Here is a 22644-nt window from a genome sequence, read left to right as displayed (position 1 = left end):
AATAAAATAAAGGTTTCCAGATATACTATAGTTGAAAGGATTCATCTCCAAGAGTCCTACTCACAAGAATGTTAAAGTTCTTCAGAAAGCAAGAACATTAGTATTGACTACATTGTATCCTCACAAAATTCATAAGCTGAAGTCCTACCCCTCCATTTGATGATATTTGGAGATGGAGGCCTTTGAGAGGTAATTAGGCTTAGATGAGGTCACCAGGATGGGACACTGGTGAAGGGATTAATCGCCCTCCTCCCCAGTAAGAGAAACCAAAGAGCTTGCCTGAACATTGTCACTCTCTTTTCCCCCAACAAAGTGATGGAGGAGTTATGTAAGCACAAAGTAAGAAAGGAAGAGCCTTCATTAAATACCAACTCTGGCAACATTTTGCATCTTGGACTTCTGATCTGCAGAGCTGTGAAGAAATACATTTACACTGTTCAAGTCACCTCAGTCCATAGTACTTTGTTATGGCAGACTGAGCAGACTAAAACAAACATGATACTAGATAGAAATATGAAGTTACACAAAAGAATAAGGAGAACCAAAAATGGTTAATTACATGGATTAACAAACAAAACTGTTTCTTTTCATCAAAAGATAACTGGATGTTTGAACAAAAGGACAGTCATGTGTTCACAATACATGTAGAAATATTAATAAAAATAAATAAAGGTCAGGGAGAAATAAATATATACTATTATAAGATGGTTTTATTATATATGAAATTGTGACACCATTTGAAGGTAGACTTAGACCAAATATGCGTATTTTTGTGGTGGTGTTGTTTTGGAGAGTCTCACTCAGTTGCCCTGGGGTTAAGTGCTATGGTGTCAAAGCTCACAGCAACCTCAAACTCTCGGGCTCAAGCAATCCTCTTATCTCAGCTTCCCAAATAGCTGAGACTACAACGGCCTGCTACAACACCAGTCTAGTTTCTCTATTTGAATTTCTATTTGTAGAGATGGAGTCTCTCTCTGCACAAGTTGGGCTCAGATTCCTGAGCTGAGGCAATCCACCTGCCTCAGTCTTTCAGAGTACTAGGATTAAGAAAGAAATAATATCAATTCTATTGAAATTCTTCTAAAAAACTGAAGTATACTTCCCAACTCATTCTCAGAAGCCAAAATTGCCCTGATATCAACCAGACAGACATTACAAGAAAACTGTAAACCAATTTATCCCTCATGAACATAAGTACAAAATCCTAAATAAAATTTTAGCAAGTCAAATGCCACAATATTATAGAAGGATAATACATCCTGAGCAAGTAGAATTTATCCCAAGAATGTTCCACTGGTCTAACATTCAAGGATTGATGTAATTCATCATATTAAAAGACTAAAAACCTGTAAGTTCATTCCAATATAGAGAGAAAAGCACTTGACAATATCCAATATCCATTCCTAATCATAAGCTTCAATAAACTAAGAACAGATAAGAACTTCTCCAACCCGATAAATGGCATCTATGGAACACCTATAGCTAACATCATACCTAATGGCAAAAGGGTGAATACTGTCCCCCTAAGATCAAAAACAAGACAGAGATGCCTACTCTTACCAATTGTATTGAACATTATACATACTAGAAGTTCTAGGTAGGCAATTAAACAAAAAAAAAGAAACAAAAGGAAGATGGCTGACTAGAAAGAGAAAAAGTGGATAGAACTGGACTCTATGAAGCCAAAGATAGGAAGCCTCACTTGATGGTCTGAAGTTCTGCCCCCTGCAGAGCACAAAGTGTTTGGTCTTTTCCTAAGTGATCTGGGCAGTGTGGATCACCAAACATTAGGATAGGATCTGTGAGTAGTGGAGGAAGAAAGAGGGTGTGGGAAGAACTGCTCCTCGGTAGGAGGAGCAGTTCTCTAGTTATGACTTTGCCCAGCCAGTGGTGGTGCTGACCCTCAGGCTGTGTCTGGCCCCAGCTCTGATGGGACCTACAAGTGGGAGAGTGATTGCCCATCGAGGACTGAATTTGGAGGGCAGGGCTGGTCCCTGGCTCCAACTGGGCAAGCAGAGGCTTACTCGGTGTGGATTGAGACCTGAGGACAATGGTGTAGTCCCCTGACTCCAACAGAGCTGGCAAGACTCCAGGTGTGGACTGAGACCTGCAGGTAGGGGCATGGTCCCCTGACACCAAGTGGGCTGGTGAGCAGAGATGAGGATACCAATGTGGACTGAGTCTGCTGGGTGGGGGCGTGGACCTCTGGCTCCAATTGTGCTGTTGGAGACCCTTAGATCCCTTTCTGTTGAGCAGGGTTTGTACTGCCCAAGACAATTTGATTGGAACTCACGTCTGGGGCTGTCTACCCAGGGACATTCTGAGGATGACCTTCCAAGTTCTATAGCAGAAATGAACTGAAGGGTGGGGGCAGGGCACCGCAGTTGTCTGTATCTCTCTACAGCTGAGATTTAAACCTAATACCGTGACTTCTTAGGATAGGATGGAGGTTGGCTGATTTCAAAATACAGCCAGCTTGCGCTATCACACTAGGTAGGTCCTCAAGAGTCTCCAGCCAAAACTCTGAAAGGGACCTGTGTAAAGTTTTAGGGAATAAGCCACAATTACAAAGCCTAGCGCTTGGATAAGGTGCTGATTTTATCTCTACTACCTGGGAACCCCAATTCAATCTCACCTACCAGTTCCAATAACCAAACAGTGGAAAATAAACATCGTGTAAAACCAATGGAAGAACTCTGGCAACATGAATAACCAGAGTAGATCAACCCCCTCAAGGAATGACAAAGGAGATACAAGTGAAGATGCCATGCATAGACAAATGGCTGCAATGTCAGAAATTGATTACAGAATATGGATAGCAAATAAGATGACTAGAATGGAAGAAAAGTTAAAATTGACATCCAAAGAGTAGTTCTAAAGTTGTCTCAAGAAATTAATGAATTCGGCTCGGCGCCTATAGCTCAACTGGCTAAGGCGCCAGCCACGTACACCTAAGGTGGCGGGTTTGAATCCCGGACCCGCCAAACAACAATGACGGCTGCAACCAAAAAATGGCCGGGCATTGTGGCGGGCGCCTGTGGTCCCAGCTACTTGGGAGGCGGAGGCAGGAGACTCGCTTGAGCCCAGGAGTTGGAGGTTGCTGTGAGCTGTAATGCCACCGCACTCTACCCAGGGGGACAGCTTGAGGCTCTGTCTCAAAAAAAAAAAAGAAATTAATGAATTCAAAGACAAAGTCACCAAAGATATGGACATAAAGAGAAAAGAGACAGCAGAGCTCAAGGAAATGAAAAAGTTATTCAAGGATGGGGCGGCCCCTGTGGCTCAGCTGGTCCCCATATAACAAGGGCGGTGGGTTCAAACCCAGCCCTGGCCAAACTGTAACAAAAAAACAGCTGGGCATTGTGGCAGGCGCCTGTAGTCCCAGTTACTTGGGAAGCTGAGGCAAAAGAATTGCCTAAGCCCAGGAGTTGGAGGTTGCTGTGAGCTGTGTGATGCCTCAGCACTCTACCGAGGGTGATAAAGTAACACTCTGTTTCTAAAACAAAAAAGTTATTCAAGGAGCTCCGAAATACAGTAGAATCCCTCAGTAATAGAGTTGACCAGGCAGAAGAAAGGATCTCTGAAATTGAAGACAAAGCTTTTGAACATTCCCAAACACTCAAAGAGACAAACAAATGGAGAGCAAAAACTGATCATTCCCTGAGACAGTTGTGGGATCACTCCAAAAGATCAAACATGTGTCTTATAGGAATTCCTGAAGGAGAAGAAAATGTTTATAAAGGTACAGATAACATCTGATTCTTACTGGATAAAAGATTTAAACTTAAGACATGAAACTCAGGGGACCACATCCTTGAATAGACCATGCTCTACTCCAAGAGATTATGGAGGAGAATTTCCCAAGCACTGCAAGAGATACAGAAATTCAGATATTAGACAGTTTCAGAACCCCAGGAAGACTCAGTCCAAATAAAGCATCTCGGGTGGTGCCTATGGCTCAAAGGAGTAGGGCGCTGATCCCATATGCCTGGAGGTGGTGGGTTCAAACCCAGCCCTGGCCAAAAACTGCAAATAAAGCATCTCCTAGACATATTGTGATTAACTTTGCCAAACTGGCAAATAAGATGACTTTGCCAAATTGGCAATATTTTGGAGAAAATTCTGTAAGCAGCCAGACATAAGAAAAGCATTACCTACAAAAGGAGAAATACCAGAATGACTGCAGATCTCTCAGGCGAAATGTTTCAAGCCAAAAGACGGTGGTCATTGATCTTCAATCTCCTAAAACAAAACAACTTTCAGCCCAGAATCCTGTATCCAGCTAAACTGAGTATCCTTTGTGATGGAGAAATCAAATACTTTAATGACATAGACATGTTGAAGAAATTTGCCATAACTAAACTAGCTCTCCAGGATATTCTCAGACCCATCCTCCACAATGACCAGCACAATCCTCTACCACCAAAGTAAACTCACTCAGAAATTTCTGAACAAAACCCAACTTTCACAGTGGTGAAAGGATTAAAAATGTCTACTGGATGTTTGAAAAACATGACACTCAAAACACTACCAGGCTTATCAATTCTCTCAATTAAGGTGAATGGTTTAAATTGTCCTCTAAAGAGTCACAGGTTGCCCAACTGGATACATAAACTCAGACCAGATATCTGCTGCATAAGAATTTCATCTTATGTTAAAGGATAAAAATAGACTCAGGGTGGCTCAGCGCCTGAGGCTCAAGTGCTTAAGGCGCCAGCCACATACACCTGAGCTGGCAGGTTCAAATCCAGCCCGGGCCTGCCAAACAATGAAAGTTGCAACCAAAAAATAGCCAGGCATTGTGGCAGGTGCCTGTAGTCCCAGCTACTTGGGAGGTGGAGGCAAGAGAATTGCTTGAGCCCAGGGGTTGGGGGTTGCTGTGAACTGAGATGCCACAGCACTCTACCCAGGGCAACAGCTTGAGCCTCTGTCTCAAAAAAAAAAAAAAGAGACTCAGGGTGAAGGGATAGACATCTATAATACAGGCAAATGGAAATCAGAAAAAAGCAGGTGTTACAATTTTACTTGCAGTTACAATTGGCTTTAAACCAACAAAGATAAAGAAAGATAAGGATGGTCACTACATATTTGTCAAAGGAAATACCAGCTCTCCAGGATATTCTCAGAAGAGATTTCGATAATTAACATTTAAGCACCGTACCAGAATGCTCCTCAATTTATAAAGCAAAGCCTAATGATTATGAACAACTTGATTTTGATATCTCCCTACACTATAATAGTTGGAGATTTTAACACCCCTTTGACAGTACTATTAACAAAAATTGATTCTCAGCTCAGCCCTATAGCTTAGCGGCCAGGGCTCCAGTCACATACACCAGAGGTAGTGGGTTTAAACACAGCCCAGGCCTGCCAAACAACAATGATACCTGCAACCAAAAACTAGCTGGGTGTTATGGCAGGTGCCTGTAGTCCCAGCTACTTGGGAGGCTGATGCAAGACAATCACTTAAGTCCAAGAGTTAGAAGTTGCTGTGAGTCGTGACGCCAAGTCACTCTACCAAGGGCAACATAATGAAACTCTATCTCAAAAAAAAAAAAAAAAATTGATTCTTTCTGAAGAAAAAATGTAAACTTAAGACATGAAACTATAAAGGTACTAGAAGAGAGTGCAAGGAAAACACTTAAAGAAATTGGCTTGGGAGAATATTTTATGAGGAGGACCCACCCCATCCCAGGCAATTGAAGCAACACCAAAAGTACATTACTGGGATCTGATCAAACTAAAAAGCTTTCGCACAGCAAAGAGTACAGTAAGTTAAGCAAATAGACAACCTTCAGCAATTTTGCTGGTTATGCTTCCAACAAAGATCTAATAACTAGAATCCACAGAGAACTCAAACTAATCAGTAAGAACAAATAATCCCATTTCTATGTGGGTAACAGACTTGAACAGAAACTTTTCAAAAGAAGACAGGCACATGGCCTGCAAACACATGAAAAAATGTTCATCATCTTTCATCATTAGAGAAATGCAAATTAAAACCACGTTGAGATATCATCTAACTCCAGTAAGATTAGCCCACATCACAAAATCCCCAAACAACAGATGTTGGCATGGATGCGGAGAGAAGGGAATACTTCTATACTGTTGCTGGGAATGCAAGCTAATACAAGCTTTTTGGAAAGAAGTTTAGAAAATACTCAAAGAACTAAAAGTAGACCAACCATTTGATCATGCAATTCCTCAACTAGGTATATACCCAGATGATCAAAAATCATTTTACAACAAACACATTTGCACCACAATGTTTACTGAAACCCAATTCATAACTGCCAAGACATGGAAACAGCCCAAGTGCCCATCAACCCCTGAATAGATCAAAGAATTGTGGTATATGTACACTATGGAATACTATACAGCCATAAAAAGATGGAGACTTCATATCTTCTATGTTTACCTGGATAGAACTGGAACATATTCTTCTTAGTGAAATATCTCAAGAATAGAAAAAAAAAGTATCCAGTGTACTCAACACTACTATGAAATCAATATATAATCACCTACAAATTCATATGAATGATAAAACATAACTACAGTCCAGAATGTAGAAGAGAAGAGGAAAGGGGAGGGGTAGGCGGAAGGGGGAGGAAGAAGGGTATTTGCAGGGACCTCACCTAATATTCATGATGCAATGGTACATTTCAAAACTATTAAGAAAAGAGTATAGGCTCTTCGCCCATAGCACAGTGGTTACAGCTCCAGCTATATGCACTGAGGCGGGCGGGTTCGAGCCTGGTCCAGGCCAGCTAAACAACAATGACAATTCCAACAAGAAAACAGTCGGGGCTCGGCACCTGTGGCTCAAGTGGCTAAGGCACCAGCCATATACACCTAAGGTGGTGGGTTTGAATTCAGCCCGAGCCCACCAAAACAACAATGATGGCTGCAACCAAAAAACAGCTGGGCATTGCGGTGGGTGCCTGCGGTCCCAGCAACTTGGGAGACTGAGGCAGGAGACTCACTTGAGTCCAGGAGTTGGAGGTTGCTGTGAGCTGTGATGCCACAGCACTCTACCCAGGGGGATAGCCTGAGGTTCTGTCTCAAAAAAGAAAACAGCCGGGCATTGTGGCAGGCGCCTGTAGTCCCAGCTACTTGGGAGGATGAGGCAAGAGAATCTTTTATTAAAGCCCCAGAGTTTGAGGCTGCTGTGAGCTAAGATGCCACGGCACTCCGCCTAGGGCAACACAGTAAGACTCTTGTCTCAAAAAAAAAAGAGTATAATTGTGATGGATGTGTTAATAATTAAAATGTAAGCATTTCACATTGTACATCAAATCGGTACACTGAACTCCATAAATGCATCAATGTACATAGTTATGATTTAATTAAAAAAAAAAAAAGGAAAGAAAAAGCATCCTCACTGGAAGGGAAGAAGTAAAACAGTCTTATAAACAACATGACTATTCTCAAGTAGAAAATCTAATGGAATCTACAAAAAAAAAATTATGAGAATAAGCGAATTTAGCAAGGTTACAAAATTCAAGAATACACAAAAATCAATTCTATTCATATATTCTAGCAACAAACTGTGAAAATTTTAAATACCATTTACAAGAGCTTAAAAATACATGAAATACTAAGAGTTAAATCTGACAAAATATGTGAAAGACATGTAGACTGAAAACTATAAAATACTGCTTAGAGAAACTAAGCAAAAGACTCATTTAATCTAAAGACTAAGGGTTGATTGGGCATGGTGGCTCATGTCTATGATCCTAGCACTCCTGGAGGCTGAGGGCAATAGATTTCTAGAGCTCAGGAGTTCAATCAAGACCAGCTTAAATAAGAGCGAGACCTTGTCTCTGCTGAAAAGAGAAAAACTAGCTGGATGTTGTGGTGAGTGCCTGTAGTCCCAGCTACTAGGGAGACTGAGGCAAGAGGATCACTCGAGCACAAGAGTTTGAGGTTACTGTGAGCTATGATGACACCATGGTACTGTAACCTGGGCAACAGAGTGAGACTCTGTCTCAAACAAAACAAAACAAAACACAGACTCCATATCATTAAGATGCCATTTCTCCCCAGACCTAAAAATTCAAAACCAGTCCAATTAAAATCTCAAGAGAGGTTCTGTAGAAACTGACAAATTGATTCTCACATTGATATAGAAATGCAAAGGACCTAGAATGGACAGAATAACTCTGACAAAGAACAAAGTTAGAAAACTGACACTACTTGGTTTCAAAAATAATTATAAAGCTACAGTTGCCAGGCATGGTGCCTTGTGCCTACAGTCACAGCTACTTGGGAGGCTGAGGTGGGAGCACTGAATGAGGCCAGCCTGGGCGACGTAGCAAGACTTCATTTAAAAAAAAAAAAACTAGGCTCGGCGCTTGTGGCTCAAAAGTGGCTAAGGCACCAGCCACATACACCTAAGGTGGCGGGTTCGAATCTAGCCAGGGCCACCAAATAACAATGACAGCTGCAACCAAAAAATAGCCGGGCGTTTTGGCGGGCACCTGTGGTTCCAGCTACTTGGGAGGCTGAGGTAGGAGACTCGCTTGAGCCCAGGAGTTGGAGGTTGCTGTGAGCAGTGAAGCCATGGCACTCTACCCAGGGGCTCAGCTTGAGGCTCTGTCTCAAAAATAAAAAAAAATAAAAATAATAAAATTTAAAATTAATAGTTACTGGTGGCTAGGTGATACTATATCTAAAGCATATTTAGTAACCTAACAACATTCACATTTTCTTTCTCTCTTTCCACACACACAAAAATTAAGATTTACAATTGATTTAAATTATTCAAATAGTTCTAAAATATCATTTTGTGTTAGTTTATTACAAAACTGAAGACCTATGATCCATCATCAACCAAACAGCATGACTTTCTTTTAAGTAATTCTTAATCCATTTACAAATAAAAACAAAACTACTTAAAAATTACACGGTCTTGGCAAGCTGGCATTAGGTACGGTCATAAAACAAACCATTCATGGACACAGAGGCCTAATTTGAGATATAGAACTCCATTTTCCAGAATACTGACCTCTCCGTCACTATCAGATATCACAATGAATGCATCCTCAAGTCTACGCTTCCTCTTCGCACTGGCAGAACTGGTAGTTTCTACATCCTTCTTCTCCAGGTTCTGAGATTCAGAGGCTTCTTTAACTTTTTTCTTTCTCCGTGGCATCCTTGTGTCTGGAATACAAGGACAAATAATTTACTCAAAGTGTAAGTTTTCTAGAAGCTATTCAATTTGGTTATACAAAGGAAAAATGACTGGATAATGAGAATGAAATCCTTATAAATGGAATTAATGCCCTTATAAAAGAGGCCTGAGGGAACCAATTTGCCCAGTTTGGTCTTCTGCCATGTGAAGATGCAGCAAGAAGGTACTTCCTTTTAAATAGAGAACAAGCCCTTACCAGACACCAAATCTGCTAGCACCTTTATTTTGGACTACCCAGACTTTAGAACTGTGAATAACAGCCAGGCACAGTGTTTCACACCTGTAATCCTAGCACTCCGTGAGGCCAAGGCAGGTGGACTGCCTGACCTCATGAGTTCAAGACCAGTCTGAGCCAGAGCAAGATCTTATCTCTAAAAAATAGCCCAATATTATGGCAGGCACCTGTAGTCCCAGCTACTTCGGGAGACTGAGGCAAGAGAATTGTTTAAGCCCAAGAGTTTGAGGTTGCTGTGAGCTGTAACACCACAGCACTATACCGAGGGCAATAAAATGAGACTGTCTCAGAAAAAAAAAAAAAAGAACCATGCATAAATTTATATTGTTTATAAATTACCCAGTCTAAGGTATTTTGTTATAGAAGCAGAAACAGACCCAAACATTGCCAATTCACAAGAAAAAAACATGAAATACAAATATATGAAAGTATTTAATCTATCAGGTTATCATTATATAAATTAAAACACAAATAAAATGACATTTTTACTTCCTAAATAAAATTAATTTTTATATAAATTCTCAAGTATTGGAGGCAATTTTGCAAACACAAAACTACTGCAGAAATAAAAAACATACCCAGGTTTGTAAAAATGGTGCCACAAATTTATTCACAAATGAATAAAGTCTTCAGTTCTAATAACTCATTTTACCCCACCTTTTTATATTTTTGTTGTTGTTGAAGACAGGGTTTTACTCTGTTGCCCACATTAAAAGTGCATTGGTGTCATACCTCACTACAGCCTCAAACTCTTAGACTCTAGTGATCCTCCTACCTCAATCTCTTGAGTATTTGGGATTATAAGCATGTACTACCAAACCCAGCTAATTCATTTCATTAATTTTTTTTTTTTTTTGGTAGAGACCAAGTCTCACTTTATCACCCTCAGTAGAATGCCATGGTGTCAACACAGCTCACAGCAACCTCTAACTCCTTGGCTTATGTGATTCTCTTGCCTCAGCCTCCCAAGTATCTGGGACTTCATTAAGATCTATTGTGGAGACAAGTCTTGCTATGTTTTTCAGTCTGGTCTCAAACTCTTGGGCTCATACAATCCTCCCACCATGGTCTCCCAAAGTACTTGGATTACAGGCATGAGCCATCACACCCAACCACATCACCTTTTTAGATTTGGGTCTATTACCACAATGAAACTACTCAAAGAAAGAGAAAACATATCTCTTCAGGGCCAAGAGAGAAACATCAAAGACACCTGAGGGGAAATTATATGAAATCTGACAAATCAAAAAGATAGATCTTAGATTAATACTTTCAGAACTGCTAGGCAAGAGTTCTTAACCCTGGCCACAAGGTTCTGACTACTAGCCCTAAATGAATCCATGGATCAGCCTCAAGGTTATTTACAATCTCTTGAAATTATATGCAAACTTATCTTTTTTTATTTTTTATTTTTTTTAGAGACAGAGTCTCACTTTGTCACCCTTGGTAGAATGCTGGGGCGTCACAGCTCACAGCAACTTCCAGCTGTTGGGCTTAGGCGATTCTCTTGCCTCAGCCTCCCAAGTAGCTGGGACCACAGGCGCCCGCCACAACGCCCAACTATTTTTTGTTACAGTTTGGCCAGAGCCGGGTTCAAACCCACCACCCTCGGTATATGGGGCCGGCACCCTACTCACGGAGCCACAGGTGTGGCCCTGCAAACTTGTCTTTTTTTTAATACATTCCTTGGGTAAATTTTTATAGTTTTCATCCAATTCCCAAAGCAGTTAAAGACCTACAGTAGCTTAGAACTACCACGGTTCTAGTTAAAACTACATTTTCAGAATCAACCTAGACATGTTCAGTAATATAACCAGCCTCCTAGTGTACATTTTTGGTTTTTTTTTTTTTTGAGACAGAGTCTTACTATGTTGCCCTGGATAGAGTACTGTGGCATCACAGCTAACATCAACCTCCAACTTTTGGGCGTCAGTGATTCTCTTGCCTCAGCCTCCAAAGTAGCTGGGACAATGCATGGCTACTTTTTGTTACAGTTGTCATCATTGTTTAGCTGGCCCAGGCTAGGTTTGAATCTACCAGCCTCAGTGTATGTGTGGCTGGCGATGTAACCACTATGCACGGAGCCCATTTTTATGTTTATTAAGGATGTTTACAGTCTACTAGCCAAGTGTTCTCACCACAGTACAAGCTCTGTAAGTTGATCACTCACAGGATGCAACAAACTGGACAACATACAGAGGTCAATGGAAGGAACTAGGCCTACTGTACTGATATGTACCTGTGCTACATATTCAGTCTATGAAAATTAGGTTAATTATGGAAGTGGCTGACTATGGAGGTTCTACTGTACTTCATCCTTACATTTTGATTTTATGTTTTCTAATACACAAAATAAATATATTAGTATATATATAATTCATAAATATAGAAACAGGCTGAGTACAGTGGCTCACAAATGTAATCCCACCACTCTAGGAGGTCAAGGAAGGAGGATTACTTGAGCCAGGAGTTCAAGACCAATCTGGGCAACATAAAAATTTATGTTTTGCATAAAAACATAATTTTCCTACAAAAAGCAGGAAAAATGTGCCATAGTCCTAGAGACCTGGGAGGCTGAGGCAGGGTACTGCTTGAGCCCAGGAGTTAAAGGCTACAGTAAGTTATGATTTCTGCCACCACACTGTAATCTACGTAACAGAGTAAGACTCTACCTTTAAAAAAAAAAAAAAGGCAAAGAAGATACAAGCAAAACATGGGTGAATCTCAAAATCATTATGTTCAATGATGAAAGAAGACAGGCACAAAACATATAGATTTTATTATTCCACTGATACAAAATGCAAATTATAGTGACAACAAGTAAATCATGAGTTGCCTAAGGCCAGGAGTGAAGGAAGAGACAGAATGAAAAGGGACATAAGGACTCTTTTGGGAATTATGGATATATCCTATATCATGATCATGGTAAGTTTCAACTATGTATACAACTGGAAAAACTCATCCAACTGTATACTTCAAAGGAATGGAATTTATTGTCAACTATTTAGCAATGAAGTTTATAAAGATAAAACACAATGATACCACTACATATCTATTAGCTAGTCAAAAACTTAAAAAGTCTAAAAACAGCAAGTGATGACAAGGATATAGAGCAATACTCTGATACACTGCTGGGAAGGAATATATTGCTGGTGGTCCATAGTGGACCACTTCCCTACACTGACTACCTCCCTAAGTTCACCTAATTTTCACAGAGTAGATATACACCACATGTATGTACCAGTACATCAGGCATAGTTCCTGATGTTGACCACCTCTGTGTATTGACCCTTGTTATAGTCCCTTGGGTGGTCAACTTGGAGAGATCCTACTGTTGTACAAGGTACTACGATCCTTTTAAAAAACAGTTTGGCAGTTTCCACATTTTTCCCCTTCCCTTTTATTTATTTTTTATTGTTTGGGGTTCTTTGAGGGTACAAAGAATTAGGTTACACTAATTGCATTCGTAAGGTAAAATCCCTCTTAGAGTTGTGTCCTGCTCCCAAGAGGTGTGCCATATACCATAAACCCCCATTCCCTTCCCTCCTCCCCTCTCCTCACTCCCTCATTTCCCCCTCCCTCACCTTGTTTTATTTTTTTGTTTGGTGTTTTTTTTTTTTTTTGGAGACAGAGCCTCAAGCTGTCACCCTGGGTAGACTGCCATGGCATCACAGCTCATAGCAACCTCCAACTGTTGGGCTTAAATGATTGTCTTGCCTCAGCCTCCTAAGTAGCTGGGACTACAGGTGCCTGCCACAATGCCCAGCTATTTTTTGGTTGTAGTTATCATTGTTGTTTGGCAGGCCCGGGCTGGATTCAAACCCACCAGCTCTGGTGTATGTGGCTGGCACCTCAGCTGCTTGAGCTATAGGCACCAAGCCTTTGTTTTGTTTTTTAAGTGACAAGGTTTTACTCTGTTGCCCAGTCTGGAGCACAATGGCTTGATCATAGCTTGACAATAATTTATTGAATATGATACCAAAAGCGCAGGTAATAATAACAAAAACAGATACACTGGACCACATCAGAATTAAAAACCTTTGTAATGAAAGGACACTACCAACAGAGTGAAAAGGCAACCCACAAAACAGAAAAAAGAAAAAAATCTGCAAATCATATATCTGGTAAGGGGCTAATACACAAAATACATAAAGAACTCCTAAACTCAGCAACAAAGAACCCAATTAAAACATGAGCAAGGGTGGCTGGGTGTGGTGGCTCATGCCTGTAATCCTAGCACTCTGGAAAGCTGAGGCAGTAGGATCCCTTGAGCTCAGGAGTTCAAGCCCAGACTGAGCAAGAGCAAGACTCTATCTCTACTAAAAATTGAAAAGTTATCCCAGTATTTTGGAGGCTGAGGTGGGTGGAGTGCCTGAGCTCACGCATTTGACACCAGCCTGAGCAAGAGCAAGACCGCATCTCTAAAAAATAGCTGGACATTGTAGCAGGCACCTACAGTCCAGCTACTTGGGAGGGTGAGGCAAGAGAATGACATGAACCCAAGAGTTTAAGGTTGCTGTCAGCTAAGACACCACAGCACTCTACTGAGGGTGACCAAGTGAGACTGTCTCAAACAAATTAAAAAATTAAAATTAAAATAAAAAAATTAGCTGGGCAGATCCTGTAGTCCCAGCTTCTCAAGAGGCTGAAACAGGAGTATCACTTGAACCTAGGAGTTTAAGGTTGCTAGGAGCTAGGCTGACAATATGGCACTTTAACCCAGGTGACCAGTGAAACTCTGTCTCAATTACACACACACTCTCAAGAAAAATAAAACATGGGCAAGGGCCAGGTGCAGTGGCACTTTGGGAAGCCAAGACAGGAAGATTTCTTGAGCCTACAAGTTCAAGACCAGCCTGGGCAACTAGTGAAATCCGGTCTCTACAAAAAGTTTTTAAAAAGAGCCAGACATGGTAGCCAGGAGTTGGAGGCTGCAGTTGAGCTCTGTTCATGCCACTGCCCTCTAGCCTGGGTGACAGAGCAAAATTCTGTATCTAAAAAGAAAAAGATAGTGGCCAGGTGCTGTGGCTCACACCTGTAATCCTAGCACTCAGGGAGGTGGAGGCAGGTGAACTGCCTGAGCTCAAGTGATTCTCTTGCCTCAGACTTCCCAGTAGCTTGAGCTATAGGTGCCCACCAAAATGCCTAGCTATTTTTTTTTTTTAAGATACAGGGTCTTGCTCTTCCTCAGGCTAGTCTCCAACTCCTGAGCTCCAGCAACCAACCAGCTTCGGCCTCCCAGAGTGCTAGGATTACAGGTGTGAGCCACAAAAACACTTTTTTTGATTCAACTACAAGGCCCTGCCTCACTATACAGAGAAACAAAGACAGTACAGACAGGAAAACTTTTCACTTTTTCCTGAGTGTATTTATACAGCTCAGCATGGTATGTGAGTAACTGCAAGAATATTGGGAGTCTGGGTGCCAGGATTCAAATCTAGCTCTGCCACTGATGAGCAGTGTGTCCTCCATTTTCAGTTACTTCATCTGCATAATTAATAGGATAATAAATAGTACCTATATCCCCCAAGGTTGTCGTGAGGATTAAGTAAATGCTGAAGTACAAAAGGTTTGAAGAGCTATTGTCGCACACAGCGGAATGCCGGGTCTGTTGGAAGGTAAAGTGGTATGTGATGACAAGGATTTCCAAGAGAAATCTTTTTGTCAAGGCAAAGAATTAATGAGGGAAAAATTACTCCCAACAAGAGTAAGCTGATGGGCAGAGGGGCCCGGGCGAGGCACCCCGCGGGGTGCGGGGAAGAAGCGGTAACCGAGCCTCCACACCCAGGGAGAGACAGATGAGACCACAGATGCTGGAACGTGAGCGAGCGGCTACCCTCAGAGAGAATACCAGCCGCCCTGAAAGTGGGAGGGGTGGGGCCAGGCAAGCGAAGGCGAAAGCCCGCCTCAGCGTCCCCAGAAACCCACTCCTGTGTCCGGGAAGCTCACCTCAGCATCCACAGCAGCCCACTAAGACTTCTCGAGGGGCCCACTCCGTCGTCACGAGTCCATCCAGACGTCCCCAGGATCCCACCCGGCGTCCCCGGCCTCCCACCCGGACGTCCCGAAGAACCCATACCGGCGTCCCCAGGGGCCCAACCGGGCGCTCGGGAAGCCCACCTCAGCAGCGGAAGGGGCCCGCCCTGGCGTCCGGAGAGGCCTACTTCAGCGTTGGGAAGCGTCCCTCTCGGTGAGGGGCCGGCCGCGGGCCTCCAGAGGGCCAAGACAAGGCGGGAAGAGGGCGGGCTGGAGGTGTGCGGAGACTGCAGGTACTCACCAGCCGGCGCCGCCGAGCCCCTCCTCCGGGACGATGGGGATCCGGAGCGGCCGCAGAACCTCTAGAGTCTGGCGCTACCGGGCGCGCGCGAGGGAGGTACCGTGGAGAGCGCAGCGGGCGCAGGCGCGGGCGCCCGAGGACGAAACCAATAGTCCTGCGCGGGCAAGCCGCCGCTGGGACGTACCAAGTGCACAGGGGCGCTCCACCACCCCCAGCAGCAGCCAGCTCTGGGGTGTGCGAGGTACTCGAGTTGTATCATTCATTTGCCATCGCTCTCAGGAAAGCTAAGACGTAGAGAACAGCCACTTGTGAGGACCATTCGATATGCTAAAATTTAAAATGTGTATTTTAAACCTAACAGTTTCACCTCTAGAAAAATACAGAAAGAAACTTCTACACGTGTGCACAAGAAGACATATTCAAGAAAACCTGCTTCCTTGCAAAAAATATGAGCAGGAGAAATGTCCAGTAAGACACAAATGAATAAAACGTAAAATGTTCTTATAATACAATAAAATACTACAGCAAATAATAAAGGAAATCCTATATGCATAAACATTTGATAGCTCATAACAACATGAGTTATTGAATACAACATGCCAAATATACACATTGTAAAATGACTTAAATTTAAAAATACATAAAAAAAAAAAAACTGAGTGTGGCAGCTCACGCCTGGGAGGCCAAGGCAGGGAATCCTTGAGCTCAGGAGTTTGAGACCAGCCTGAGCAAGAGCAACACCCCATCTCTACTAAAAACAGAAAAATTGGCTTGGCGCCTGTAGTTCAGTGGTTAGGGTGCCGGGCACATACACTGGAGCTGGTGGGTTCCAACCCTGCCCAGGCCTGCTAAACAATGACAACTACGTACAACAACGAAAACAAAATAGCTGGGCATTATGGCAGATGTCTGTAGTACCAGCTACTTAGGAGGCTGAGGCAAAACAACTGCTTAAACCCAAGTGTTTGAGGTTGCTGTGAGCTATGACACCATAGCACTCTGCCAAGGGCGACATAATGAGACTCTGTCTCCAAACAATAAATAAATAAATAAAAATAGAAAAATTAGCTGGTTGTGGAGGGTGTCTATAGTTTTAGCTACTCAGGAAGCTAAGGCAGGAGGATCTCTTGAACCCAGGAGTTTAAGGTTGCTGTGAGCTAGGCTAATGTCACTGCACTGTAACCTGAGGCAAAAGAGTCAGACTATCTCAAAAGAGAATAAATAAATAAAATAAAAATACATAAAACACTACTGTTTAGACCAGGCACAGTGGCTGATGCCTGTATTCCTAACACTTCTGAGAGGCTGAGGAGGGAGGATCCCTTGAGCTCAGGCAGGATTGGAGACCAGCTTGAGCAAGAGTGAGACTCCATCTTTACTAAAAAGAGAAAAAGTAGCTGGCTTTGTGGTGACTGCCTGTAGTTTAAGCTACGTTTCAGCTACTCTGGAGGCTGAGGTAAGAGGATCACTTGAGCCCAAGATGCTGAGATGGCTTTGAGCTATGGTGCTAAGGCATTTTACTCTGGGCAACAGACCAAGACTGTGTCTAAAAAAATTTTTTAAAAATTAAAAGTCGCATACCAATGACAATTCAATGAACATCAATGGGAGGGTCAGTCACTAACCTCAAAAAAATATTGTAAATTCATGGAAAACCTATATATTTTATATACACTTTAGTCACAATTTCTATGTGTTCTTCATTACCTTTTCCTCTTTTGATGTGTTTGCTGCATTCACTGCATACTTTTATATATTTCTAGTCTCTCTCACAGGGACTAAAGCAGCAGCTACCTTTTTTAGTAAGCTTTTCACTGCTTGTCTCCTCCTTTTGGTTTGGTATGAACCACTCCTCTTGTCACCACACCTTGTCTTTGATTGCACGTGGGTCCCTGTGATTTGCTGCCACTTTGTATTTTTTGTAGAGACTGTGCACATTTTGGGCCCTCCTTCTTATGTTTTCTTCACAGAGCTATTGTGCCAAATCTTTTGAAAGTATTTTTTCCCAATTATTTCTTCAAATAAAGTTGTAACCAGTGGCTATTTGTTGATGATGAAGAAAATTGTGGGGGGCCAATACCAAGATTCTCCCATAGGAATAAGTTCTGTTTTTAATTTTGAGAGTCTCACTCTGTCACCCTGGATAGAGTGTCATGGCATCATACCTCACAGCAACCTCAAACTCCTGGGCTCAGGCGATCCTCTTGCCTCAGCTTCCTGAGTAGCTGGGACTGAGTGCCAGCCACAAGGCCTGACCAGTTTTTCTATTTTTAGTAAAGATGGGGTTTCACTGTTGCTCAGGCTGGTCTCAAACTCCTCAGTGCAAGCAATCTGCCCATTTCTGCTTCCCAGAGTGCTAGGATTACAGGCATGAGCCAACATGCCCGGCTAGTAATAAATTCTCAAACACTGTGGGTGGGCCTAGTGGCTAACAGCTGTAATCCTAGCACCTCTGGGAGGCCAAGGCTGAAGGATCACTTGACCTCAGGAGTTCAAGATCAGCCTGAGCAAGAATGAGAACCCCATCTCTACTGAAAAATAGAAAAATTAGCTGGGTGTGGTGGCATGTGCCTATAGTCCCAGCTACTCAGGAGGCTGAGGCAAGAAGACTGCTTAAGCCCAGGAGTTTCAGGTTGCTGTGAGCTAGGCTGAGGCTATGGCACTTTAGCCCAGGTGATAGAGTCACACTCAGACAGAAAAAAAAAAAAAAAGAATAAGTCAATCATGGTGGCATGAGCCTGTAATTCCAGCTACTTAGGAAGATAAAGCAGGAGGATCATTTGAGCCCAGGAGATGCTGTCTCTAAAAAATGAAAAGGAAAAGGAAAGAAAGCAAAAACCAGGAGAGCCAATGATTAATTTCCTATGAATGCTGCAACAAATTTCCTCAAGTTTAGTGGTTTGAAACAATACAGATTTATTATTTTACAGTTCAGGAGGCCAAAAGTCTGAATTATTTTACTGGATTATAGTCAAGATGATGGTAGAGCTGCTTCTTCAGGAGACTAGGAGGGAAAAATCCATTTCCTTATCTTGTTCATCTTCTGGTGGCTACCTTTATTCTTCAGCTTGTGGCCTCTTCCTCCATCTTCAGATTTCAATTCTGAAATCTGCTTCCTTCATTACATTGCCTTCTCTTTCTGACTGACTCCTCTTGCATGTTTTTTATAAAGACTTGTAATTACATTCAGCCCACACAGATAATCCAGGATAATCTCCCCATCTCAAAATCCTTTTGGCTTGGCGCCTGTGGCTCAAGCAGCTAAGGCACCAGCCACATACACCTAAGGTGGTGGGTTCAAATCCAGCCCGGACCTGCCAAACAACAATAATGGCTGCAATCAAAAAATAGCCGGGCGTTGTGGCGGGTGCCTGTGGTCCCAGCTACTTGGGAGGCTGAGCCAGGAGACTTGCTTGAGCCCAGGAGTTGGAAGTTGCTGTGAGCAGTGAAGCCATGGCACTCTACCCAGGGTGACAGCTTGAGGCTCTGTCTCAAAAAAAAAAAAATCCTTAACTTAATCACATCTACAAAATGCCTTTTCCTGCAAAAGATAACACTAACAAATTCTGGGGTCCAGGCACAGTGGCTCACACCTGTAATTCTAGCACTCTGGGAGGTGAGGCAGGTGGATTGCCTGAGCCCACAGTTTTAAGACCAGCCTGAGCCACAACAAGACTTCATCTCTAAAAATAGCCAGGCATTGTGGCAGGTGCCTGTATTCCCAGCTACTCATGAGGATGAGGCAAGGGGATCACTTGAGCCCAAGAGTATGAGACTGCTGTGAGCTGTGATGCCACAGCACTCTATCGAGGGCTACAAAGTGAGAGTCTGTCTCAAAAAAAAAAAAGGCTTGGTGGGTAGCACCTGTGGCTCAAGGAGTAGGGTGCCAGCCCCATACACCAGGGGTGGTGGGTTCAAGCCCAGCCCTGGCCAAAACTGCAAAAAAAAAAAAAAGTCTATTAAAAAAAATATACACACACACACATAAATGGCTTGATGCCTGTAGCTCAAGCAGTTAGGGTGCCAGGCTCATACAAGAGAGCTGGTGGGTTTGAATCCAGCCCAGGCCTGCCAAACAATGACAACTACAACCAAAAAATAGCCAGGCATTGTGGCGGGCGCCTGTAGTCCCCGCTACTCAGGAGGCTGAGGCAAGAAAATTGCTTAAGCCCAGGAGTTGGTGGTTGCTGTGATGCCACGGCACTCTACTACCCAGGGTGACAGCTTGAGGTTCTGTCTCAAAAAAAACCCAACAAGTTCTGGGGATTAGAATGTGGACATCTTTGGTGAGCCATTATTCCAATTACTGTTTCCTTCCTATAGTTCAGTTATATAAACCAATAAATTCCCTTTTTTTGTTTAAGCTATTTAGAACATCTCCTCCTCTAAACTTTGAACGGCCATTCTAAGATATCTGGTTGCTTCTTCCATCAGTCAGCAGCAATAAGTGAGGGTCAACTATGTACTCTAATACAAGGTACTAAGAATACAGGAAACAAGACAGATCAGACTCTGTCAGTCTAGTGAGGAACAAAAAAATACACAAGTCTATTGAATAGCTATGATGGGAAAGTACAAGAAACTATGAAATGTAAAATTTTGTCAGAGGCTATGAGGGAAAGCTTCTCTGAGGAAATACATTTAAGCTGAGAGCTAAAAGATAAGTAGAAACCTAAAGCCAAAGTCCAGTACTTATTCATCTTTACCACCAATATTTATTGAGTGCCTACTATGGGCTAGGTATTGTCTTAGATGATTGGAATACTTGTTCATCAGAGAACAAGAGTCAAATTCCCTTACCTTCCTAGTGTTTATATTTCAGTAATTACATTCCAGTTCCTTCATCCACATACTCAACAAATATTTGAGCTTATCCAGCTAGGCACTAAGCCAAGTGGTTAGGAATAAAATATCAGCCAGGTATAGTGGCTCATGCCCATAATCCCAGCACTTTCTTCTTTTTTTTTTTTTTTTTTTTTTTGCAGTTTTTGGCTGGGACTGGGTTTGAACCTGCCACCTCCAGCATATGGGGCCGGCGCCCTATTCCTTTGAGTCCCAGGAGCCACACAATCCCAGCACTTTAGAAGGAAGAGCCAGGAGGGTTGCTTGAGCCCAGAAGTTCAATACCAGCCTAGGCAACACAGTAAAACCAAAAATAAAAATAAATCTGCAGAAAGTGTTCCTACCAAAAAGATTTTTTTAATTAGGTTTTAATTTTTGTAATTTGGGGGAGGGGGGAGGCAGGGCAGGGTTTGAACATAATTTTTGTAATTTTTTTTAATTAGGCATAATAGTGTGTACCTATAGTCCCAGCTACTCAAGAAACCAAGGCAGAAGGACCCCTTGAGGCCAGGAATTCAAGATTATGAATGAACTATGATCATGCCTCTACACTCTAACCTGGATAACAGAGTGAGATCTAGTCTCTAAAAAATAAAAAAACATTAGCCAAGTGTAGTGGCATGCATCTATAGTTCCAGCTACATTAGGAGCTGAGCCAGGAAGATCACTTGAGCCTAGGAATTTAAGGTTGCAGTGAGCTACGATCAAGCCACTGCATTATAGCCTAGGCAACAGAACAAGACCCTGTATCTTTAAAAAAAAAAAAAAAAAGTCGGCTTTTTGGGCACAAAGAGAGATAAACAGAATAGAAAATCATAATAGAAAAACCAGAAACAGGGGAAAGGCAACTGGAGAATGAAGCAGCATGTGCTGCACTGGCAGTTCTCCACCTAGAACTCGCTCTTCAGGAGCCTTACAATCAAGTGTCATTCTTGGCAGGTCCCAGGGGCTCACACTTGTAATCCTAGCACTCTGGGAGGCAGAGAGGGATGGATTGCTTGATCTCAGAAGATCAAGACAAACCTGAGCAAGAGCCAGACCCTACCTCTACTAAAATGGAAAAAAAAAATTAGCCAAGCTTTGTGGCAGGCACCTGTAGTCCCAGCTACTCAGGAGGCTAAAAGCAAGAGGATTGCTTGACCCCAAGAGTTTGAGGTTGCTGTGAGCTACTTTGACACCACAGCACTCTAGCCAGGGCTACAGTGTGAGATTTAGTCTAAAAAAATAAAAAAGGGTGTTATTCTTCCACTTCCTCAGAATGTGAAGGATTCAAGATGGAGTTCTGGTGGTTTATGGAAGGGATTATCCATCAACATATTCTCAGCCAGACAGAGATGATGAAGCAGAAGAAATGTAATGGTCCAATGATAAGAACACAGCCACAATTAAGATGGGAGAATTTCCAGAGTTCACCACTAAAGTCCAGGAAGCTTTCAATATTCTGGGGGCAAAGTCTTTCCTAAGCTTAACTGGAGTGTCCTGAAGGATGCATACTAGAAATAGTTCTCTGAAAGGTAAAACCCTCAGCAACATCTTACTGCTTTTCAAGAGTTCTGATTTCATCACTCATGACTTCGTTCAACCATTTATTCATTGTACTGATGATCCTCCAGATCCCTGTACAAAATATGATCTTGTCCTCCAAAAATGGTGTGAATTAATTCCTGATGCTGAGTTCTGATGTTTTGTCAAGAAAACAAGCTTATTAGTATTTCTCAAAGGGACTACACATAATACTATGATCATATTTCTAAACAATAAGAAGAAATTTGCAGAGGCATACAAGAGTTTTTCAAGAAACACAATATAGGCTCGGTGCCTGTGGCTCAAGTGGCTCACATACACCCAAGGTGGCGGGTTCGAATCCAGCCCGGGCCCGCCAAACAACAATGATGGCTGCAACCAAAAAATAGCCAGGCGCCTGTGGTCCCAGCTACCTGGGAGGCTGAGGCAAGAGACTCTCTTGAGCCCAGGAGTTGGAGGTTGCTGTGAGCTGTGATGCCACAGCACTCTACCCAAGGTGACAGCTTGAGGCTCCTGTCTCAAAAAAAAGAAACACAATATAGGCTTGGCGCCTGTGGCTCAAGTGGCTAAGGC

General features: G+C 42.6%; 1 protein-coding gene across 1 annotated transcript in view; it reads right to left on the bottom strand.

The window, feature by feature from the left end:
* UIMC1 (ubiquitin interaction motif containing 1) overlaps positions 1 to 22644 on the bottom strand; it is a 155553-nt gene that overhangs the window by 116279 nt on the left and 16630 nt on the right. Inside the window, exons 2-3 of the mRNA XM_023515092.1 lie at positions 15706 to 15989; positions 9008 to 9162 (exon numbers count right to left, since the gene is read on the bottom strand). Of these exons, the coding sequence (XP_023370860.1) occupies positions 9008 to 9154 (147 nt within the window). The 5' untranslated portion in view covers positions 9155 to 9162; positions 15706 to 15989. The remainder of the gene's footprint in view (positions 1 to 9007; positions 9163 to 15705; positions 15990 to 22644) is intronic.

This window comes from Otolemur garnettii, unplaced genomic scaffold (assembly GCF_000181295.1).
Source record: "Otolemur garnettii isolate 467f Iridium unplaced genomic scaffold, OtoGar3 scaffold00003, whole genome shotgun sequence".
Classification (NCBI taxonomy): domain Eukaryota; kingdom Metazoa; phylum Chordata; class Mammalia; order Primates; family Galagidae; genus Otolemur; species Otolemur garnettii.
Note: the sequence above shows the minus strand (reverse complement) of the source record. Positions and strands in the feature narration are given on the sequence as shown.